Source organism: Carlito syrichta, unplaced genomic scaffold (assembly GCF_000164805.1).
Source record: "Carlito syrichta isolate Samal-C Ts95f unplaced genomic scaffold, Tarsius_syrichta-2.0.1 Scaffold303056, whole genome shotgun sequence".
Lineage (NCBI taxonomy): Eukaryota > Metazoa > Chordata > Mammalia > Primates > Tarsiidae > Carlito > Carlito syrichta.
In genome coordinates, this window is record NW_007247152.1 from 58,977 (window position 1) to 67,925 (window position 8,949).

The 8,949-nt window shown below is 36.4% G+C and overlaps 1 protein-coding gene across 1 annotated transcript in view; it reads right to left on the minus strand.

Moving 5' to 3' along the window:
• The window catches only part of LOC103259898 (olfactory receptor 6C4-like), a 7,752-nt gene extending 3,397 nt beyond the window's left edge, over positions 1 to 4,355 (minus strand). The window contains 1 exon segment of the mRNA XM_021712081.1: positions 4,347 to 4,355. Within this exon segment, the coding sequence (XP_021567756.1) occupies positions 4,347 to 4,355 (9 nt within the window).
• Positions 4,356 to 8,949: the final 4,594 nt, after the last annotated feature.

Consider the following 8,949-nt stretch of genomic DNA (forward strand, 5'->3'; position numbering starts at 1 on the left):
AAAAAAAAAAAAAAAAAGCAAAGCAGGAGGTATCACAATACCAGACTTTAAACTTTACTATAATGCTACAATAATCAAAACAACTTGGTATTGGTACAAGAACAGGCATATACACCAATGGAATAGAATTGAGATTCCAGAAGCAAAACCTCAGTTTCTCACCCAACTCATCTTTGACAAAGCCTCCACCACCCACCACTGGGAGAGGAGAACCTATTAAGTTAATGGTGCTGGGAAACTGGTTGATCACATGCAGAAGATTCAAACAGGATCCCTATGTACCCCCATACACAAAAATTTAACTCTAAATGGATCAGAGACCTAAATGTAACCTCAAAACATAAGAACTTTAGAAAAAACAGGACACACCCTGATGGAAGTTGGAACTGGCATCCAATTCCTGAGCAAAACCTGAAATGCACAGGCTATAAGAAATAAGATAGACAAGTGGGATCTCATTAAACTGACAAGTTTCTGCAAAGCCAAAGAAACCATCAAGACAGCAGGGAGAGAGCCCACACACTGGGAAAAAGTATTTGCCAACTCCATGTCTGACAAAGGACTAACATCTAAGATCTACAAGAAACTCAAATGTGCTGAAATGAAAAAAAAACAAACAACCCCATTACAAAGTGGGCAAAAGATATGAACAGACACTTCTCAAAAGAAGACATACGAGCAGCCACCAGATATATGAAAAAATGTTCAACCTCACTAGTCACCAAGGAGATGCAAATTAAAACTACACTGAGATACCACCTAACTCCTGTCAGAATGGCCATTATCAATAACTCAAAAAATAACCAATGCTGGAGAGGATGTGGTGAAAAGGGAACACTTCCACACTGTCGGTGGGAGTGTAAACTAGTGCAGCCTCTGTGGAAATCAATGTGGCAATTCCTAAAAGCTCTAAAAATCGACCTTTCATATGACCCCTCAATCCCCCTACTGGGAATATACCCTGAAGAACTCAAATCACTCTATAAAAAAAGATACCTGCACATGTATGTTTATTACAGCATTGTTCACAATAGCAAGATCATGGAACCAACCATGCTGTCCATCAAAAGAGGACTGGATTAAAAAAAAAATGTGGTACATATACACAATGGAATATTACGCAGCAATAAAAAAGAATAAAATCATGAATTTCGCAGCAACCTTGATGGAATTGGAGTTTATAATAATGAGTGATCTCTCACAGAAACAAAGATCTGAGTATCACATGTTCTCACTCATAAATGGACCTTGAACAACTATCATAATACTATAAGAAAGGGATTGACAGTGGCGGGAAACTATGGGGGGGACAGGGAGGGGAAGGGAGGTGGGATTAACGGTAGTCATTATCTGTTTGGGGATGGGGGGCACACCTCATCAACAAGGGTACCTGCATGATGCATATTTGTATACCTAACCCTTAAAATAAAAAATACGTTAAAAAAGTCTTTGATTTTTTTCTCTGAATTTCTTAGTTTCTGCCTGTAAATCAACAGCCCCTTTCTACTCTTCCTTCCTTTCTTTGGACTTTAGTGATTTTTGTGTGTGTCAGAGTCTCACAGTTACACAGACTGGAGTACAGTGGCATGCTCACGGTCACCACAGCTTCAACTTCCTGGGGTCAGGTGATCCTTCTGTCTCAGTTTTCCAAGTAACTGAAACCATCGGTGTGTGCCAGCATGCCCAGCTAATTTTTTGATTTATTGTGGAGATGGGAGGTCTTGTCAAGTTGTCTAGTCTGAGGGATTGCTTTTTTGATTGAAACTTTACTGAATTTGTTTATTAGTTCTAACAGTTTTTTTTGTAAATTAAAAAAAAATATACAATCTATGCTATTAGCAAACAAAGTTAATTTAACTTCTTCCTTTTAAATTTAGATGCCTTTTATTTCTTTCTTTTGCCTAATTGGTCTGGCTAGGGCTTCCAGTACTATGTTGAATGAGTGATAAGAGTGGGTATTTTGTCTTGTTCTCGTTCTTAGAGGAAAAGCTTTCAGCTTTTCTCCATTCATTATAATGTTAGCTGTGAATTTGTCATATATGGCCTTTATTGTGATGAGGTACTTTCCTTGTATACCTAATTTATTGAGAGTTTTTTTTAAATCATAAAGAGATGTTGAATTTTAGCAAATGCTTTTTTCTGTGTCTATTGACATTCTGTTGGTGTGACATATCATATTGATTTGCATATATTGAATCATCTTTGCATTCCTGGGATAAATCCCACATGGTTATGCTATATTATCTTTTTGATGTCTTGTTGAATTGGGTTTTCTATGAGTTTATTGAGGATTTTTACAACTATGTTCATTAGGGATATTGACTTGTAGCTTTCTTTCTTTGTTCTCCTTGTCTGGTTTTGGTATTAAGTTTCTGCTGGCCTCACAGAATGAATTAGGAAGAGTTCCTTCCATTTCAATTTTTTAGAATCATTTGAGAAGAATTGATAGTAATTCTTTAAAGGGTTGATAGAATTCAGTGGTGAAGTCATCTCGACATTTCTTTTTTGGGAGATTTTTATTACTGACAATGTTGTTACTTGTTCAGGTGTATTCAGGTTTTCTATTCTTCTTGGTTCCATCTTTGTAGATTGTATGTATCCAGGAACTTATCCATTTCCTTTAGGTTTTTGAATTTGTTGGCACATAGTTGTTCATTGCAGTCTTTAATGACCCTTTGTATTTCTGTGATGTCTGTTGTGATGTCTCCTTTTTGGTTTCTGATTTTATTGATTTGGATCTTTTATCTTTTTCTTAGTTTAGCTAATAGTTTGTCAATTTTGTGTATCTTTGGAAAAACACCTTTTTTCATTGATCTTTTGTATTTTTTTGTCTCAATTTTATTTATTTCCTCTCTGGTCTTTATTATTTCTTTCCTTCCACTAATTTTGGGTTTGGTTCTTGCTTTTCTAGTTTTTTGAGATGCATTGTTAAGTTGTTCATTTGAAATATTTCTAGTGTTTTGACATAGGCACTTATTGTTATAAACTTGCCTCTTAATAGTGCTTTTGCTGTGTAATATAGGCTTTGGTATGTTTTGTTTCTAATTTCACTTGTTTCAAGGAAATTTTTATGTTAATTTTTTTTTTGAGTCAGAGTCTCACTCTGTTGCCCAGGCTAGAGTTCTCACAGCTACTATTGCCTCTGTCTGTTGGACTAAAGTGATCCTTCTGTCTCAGTCTCCCAAGTAGCTGGGACTGCAGGTACGTGCCACCATGCCTGGCTAATTTTTTGTTTTATTGTAGAGATGAGGTCTCGCCATGTTGTCGGAACTGGTCTTGAACCCTTGGGTTCAAGCATTCCTCCTGCCTCTACCTCCCAAAGTGTAGGGATTACAGGCATGAGCATTGTGCCCATTTTTTACTTTAATTTTTAATTTCTTCAACCATTGTTCATTTAGTGACATGTTGCTTAATTTCCATGTATTTGTATAGTTTCTAATGTTACTATTGTTATTTATTTCTAGTTTTATTCCATTGTGGTTGGATGAAGTACTTAATGAAATTTAAATTTAAAAGTTTTTTGAGACTTGTTTTGTATCCTAACACATGATCGTTGCTGGAAAATGTTCCTTGTGTTGAAAAAAATGTATATCCTGCAACTGTTGGGTGAAAGGTTTTGAAAATGTTTATTAGGTCCAGTTGGTCTATGGTGCAGTTTACATTTGATTTTTTTATTGGTTTCTTTCTAGATGATCTGTTCAGTGCTGAGAGCAGGGTGTTAAAATCCCCAACTATTATTGTATTGAGATTTATCGCTCTCTTCAGATCTATTGATATTTGCTTTTTATATTTAGATGACTCAATGTTTGGTACACACACACACATACACACACACACACACACACACACACCACAATTGTTATAACCTTTTGCTGAGTTGACCCCTTTATCATTATATAATGAACTTCTTTGTCTCTTATTACAATTTTAAACTGATTTTATACTTTAAAGTATAATTACGCCTGCTCTGTTTTGGTTTCCGTTTGTATGGAATATATACTTTCATCTCTTCACATTCAGTCTATGTGTGTCCTTACAGGTGAAGTTAATTCCTTGTAGGTAGCATACAGATGGAACTTTAAAAAAAAGGCCCTCTTTGTCTTTAAAAAAATTTCAGTAGTTTAGGTGGTACAAAAGGTTTTTGGTTACATTGCACAGTAGCAAAGAAATCTGGGCTTTAAGTGCACCTATCATCTCCACCTGTGCATATTGTACTTGCTAGATGATTTTTCATCCCTCTTCCACTTCCCATCCTCCCTCTTCTAAGTCTCCAAGGTCCCTTCTAAGTCCTTTAATTGGAGATTTTCATCCACTTACAAAGTTATTATTTTTGGGTAAGGACTTACTACTGCCATTTTTGCAATGACAAGGTTTTTGAGGAAGTTTGCTATGTGCTGGACATAAGGTTAAACAATATTCTCATAATGAAATATAATGCTAGACAATATAACTTGTTTTCCTAATGTTCATAACACCACATGCCTCTTGGAGAGGGATAGTTGCAGTTAGGGCATTTGTCTTCTGTTCCTGTGATGATCTCAGGACAAAAGGATTCTCAGGTTGAATAGGGAAGAGGGACATGGTCCTAGATGGAGCAATGATTGACTTTAACCAAAAGCCTACATATAGTATTAATTTTCAACTTATGTTTGGTGAGAGGAATGTTTGTATTTGAGGTTGATCCTACATAATGTCTGTGATTAATTTGTGGACAGTGTCTCCCCTGGCTCTCAGTTTGGCTGTAGATAGAGAAACTAATGAATGAGTGTGCCAAGTATGGATTTTTGAGAATGCAAATGTGATGCAGAATTATAGCATACAGAACTCGTTAGGAAAGACAAACATAGTCCCTAGAGATTACTGGAGGACAACAATATATACACCAGGACAATATGTGTCTAGGTAAAGGCAACAGAGAATGAGTAGCAAGACAAGAACAGCTTAATTTGCAGAAAAAGAAATTAATGGAATCTAGTCTAGAGACTTGGGGGGCTTTTATTTGTAGGCAATTCTTGAGTCAGGAGGCTAGATAGAGATATAATTTTATAGCAGACATGATAGATCACATAAAAATCCAGGTCTCATCTTTTGAAAAAGCCAGAAGAGAATGAACCGGGCTAGAGGAGAATGAACTAAGTGTATATGTGGACCAAACTGAGCCAATTATATTCTCTCTTTTGGGAATTTGGAGTTAGCTACAGAGTCTGGGTTTGTAAATTGTGGATGGGTGGTCAAGCTAGAAAGTTATTTAGACATATATAATAAACTGTATACATTATAAAAATATTTAATAATTGTAAATGCATATGTACCCAATACTGGAGCATCCAGATGTAAAAAGACAATATTACTTAGATCTAAAGGGAGAGATCTCAGTACAATAATAGTTGGGGATTTCAACACCCCACTCTCTGCATTAGACAGATCATCCAGACAAAAAAATCAGTGCAGAAACATCAAACTTAAATTGCATCACAGACCAAGTGAACCTGACAAACATTTACAGAACATTTAACCCAACAGCTGCAGAATACACAATTTTTTCATGAACACATGGAACATTCTCCAGGATTAACCATATGTCAGAACATAAAACAAGTCTTAAAAATTTTTTAAAACTCAAAATCATATCAAGTACTTTTTTCTCATCTAATTATTTTAAGTGAGATATCAAGTATTTTATATGACCACAATGGAATAAAACTAGAAATCAGTAACAAGAAAAACATTAAAAATGATACAAATACATGGCAATAAGACAATATGCTCCTGAATGATCAATGAGTGAAGGAAGAAATTAAGAACAGATTAAAACATTCCTTGCAATGAATTAAAATAAAAATCTATAGAACACAGGAAAAGCAGTATTAAGATGCAAATTTATAACCATAAACACCTACCAAAAAATAGAACAATTTCAAATAAATAACCTAATGGTACATCTCAAAGAACTAGAAAAGCAAGAGAAAATTAAACCTGAAATGAATAGAAGGAAAGAAAGAACAAAGATCACAGAAAAAAAAAATAAATTTGAGACTAAAAAAACCAACAAAATAAAATATGCTTAAAAGTATTTAAAAATAAAAGAAAAATTTGGGCATGGTGGCTCACACCTATAATCTCAGCACTTTGGGAGGCTGAGATGGTAGGATTGCTTGAGTCTGGGAGTTTGAGACCAACCTGGACAACAGAGTGAGATCTCGTTTGTATAAAAAATAAAAAAATTAGCCAGGCATGGTGGTGCGCACCTGTAGTCTGTACTTGGGAAGCTGAAGTTGAAGGATCATCTGAGCTCAGTAGGTGGAGGCTGTGAAGAGACATCACTGTGCCACTGCACTCCATGCTGGGTGACAGAGTGAGACTCCCACTCAAAAACAAAGAAAGAAAACAAAAGAAAAAAGTTTGACTCTGAAAGTCAAGTAGTTGATAGAAAAGCTTATGAAAATTGTGCCTAAAGTAATAAAGACATTTGTCATGCATTAATTTGTTCTTTTACTGACTGAACACTTACTGAATACCTGTTTTGGGCATGGCACTGTTTCATGAAGTAAAACCATCATTCCTGCCCTCAATCCTAGGAGCTAAAGCCATGTATGTTGCTCAGAAAGAAGATGAATAGAGAGGAGGTGAGCATAGTTAGTCACTGATATGAGTTCCCTTGTTCATAACTTAATCCTTTTTGGAAGCTTATTGAAGGTGAGAATGGAGGAAAAAGACTGTTTTCTTAGTGCCCATGTTCTTTGAGGTCTATATGTTCCCTTTGAGAGAGAAAGTAAATAGAAGATCCACATTGTTCATAAAATGTATGACTATGGAAAAGAGAAGCATTTTGGGAGAAGTCAAGAGTCATAGGGTGGGAAAACGTAGGCTTTTGTATACTTTCAACTTCCTAAAGAGATTCATGTCCTAGAGTCTTCTAACCAAGTTTGATGAGAGCTTGGAAAAGTGGGGTATAGTAAAAAGCCAAGGCTACATAAAATACTTAGAAAGAGCAAATACTAAAACCTATTAGTATGGCTCTATGGCTCAGTAGTTAAGCAGGTGGGCTCTGGCATCAGACAGATTTGGCTTCTGATTCCAGTCCAGGCACTTAGCTATGTGACTTTGCACAAAAGATTTCACCTCTCTAGGCTTCAGTTTACCCAGATAGAAAATAGGGTGAAATTTCCAGGAAGATCTAAGAAACCCACATGTAACAAGCTTTTCTAGCTCATTGCTGTCAGTATATAAACCCCCAAATGATCAAGGATCTTTACTTAATTCTGTTCTGGACTCCTTCATTCATTTATTCATCCATCTAACAACTATTAATTGAGCACCCACAGTTGCTTGACATTGCAGATGGAGTTGTAATCAAGAAGGTATTATCCCTGTGCTCCTGGGACTTACAGACTAGAGGTGAATAAAGACTTTCCATGTATAATTATTAAGATGATACTATTAATGAGAAAGCACAGAAGACCATGAAGGAGCATAACTTGGGGGCCATTCGTCTTTTCTTTTTTCTACTCTTTCCATTTTATCATTCTCTAACTTTTCAGCTCTCACTCACTCATAGCCCACTACGGTCTGACTTATCCTATCCCACCCTCAACTTCCACATTTACTAAATATGGCTAAGATCAATGGCACTCTGTCAATTCTCATATTTCCATTTTGCATATTAATTGCTGTTGCAGCATTTTGCATTAACAAAAATCTATGTTTCTTGAGACATTCTCTTCCCATGCATTCCAGAGATCTGCTTCCCTCTAGTCATCCCTTTGATTTCTGCTCTTTAAATTTTGGGAAGAGCCTTAGTGTTTCATGTTTAAGCCTTTCCTATATGTGCTTTTATTTGTGACTTCATCTATTCTCACAACATCAATGACCATCTACATGATAAGGATTGCTAAATCCACAGATCTGGGCCCAAATTCAGATGCCTTGATATTATGGGCATTTAACTTATTTTAAAAGAGAATTTAAATAAATTCAAAACTGAAACAATCATCTCTATAACTTTTTTCTGACTCATATGTTGATTGAAATTAATGTCACAACTACCCCAATACTATAAGAAAAGGATTGACAGTAGCAGGAAACTGCGGAGGGGAGGGGAGGCGGGGAGGTGGGATTGACAGTAGTGGAAATCTGCCTAGGGAAGGGGAAGCACATCTTATCAACAAGGGTACCTGCACAGTGAATATTTGTATACCTAACCCTGAAATGTACCCCACAATTTTAAAATAAAAAATTTTAAAAGTTAAAAAAAGAGAAATTAATGTCAATATCATTTACTCAGTGTCTTTGAACTAAAATTTTGTGCTCCTACCCACAACATTCTTTCTACCCAAATAAAATCTCTGTTTCTATTTTTCCTTGTTTGTCTTATTTCTACCTGTCAAGACCTAGTTTAATGGCATCCCCTCTGAAAACACTTATTGTCTCTCTAACTCAGATTGAGCTATCCAATTGAGTAACTTAATTGCTCACTTATAAAACCTTATTAATTTATTTATATTAACAACAGGCTGTAATATATTTCCAAATCTCTGTCACAGAACTGGAGTTGGATTCTTTGAGAGTAACTAGTAACTAGCAGATTGCTTAGTTACTAGCAGATTGCTTAGTAGAGACTCATCCATTAAGGCTCACATTCTTAAATTTTTTTTTTTTTGAGTTGGGTCTCACTCTGTTTCCCAGACTGGAGTGCAGTGGCTGCTCTCGGCCACTGCAGCCTCGACCTGCTGGGCTCTGGTGGTCCTTCCGCCTTAGCCTTCCAAGTAGCTGGAACTACAGGTGTGCGCTACCATGCCTGGCTAATTTTTGATCTATTGTAGAGATGAGGTCTTGCCAAGTTGCCTGGGCGGGTCTCGAACCCACAGGCTCAGGCAATCCACTCACCTCAGCCTCCCAAGGCACGGGATTACAGGCTGAGCCACCGAGGCCGGCTCATTCTTAAATTTT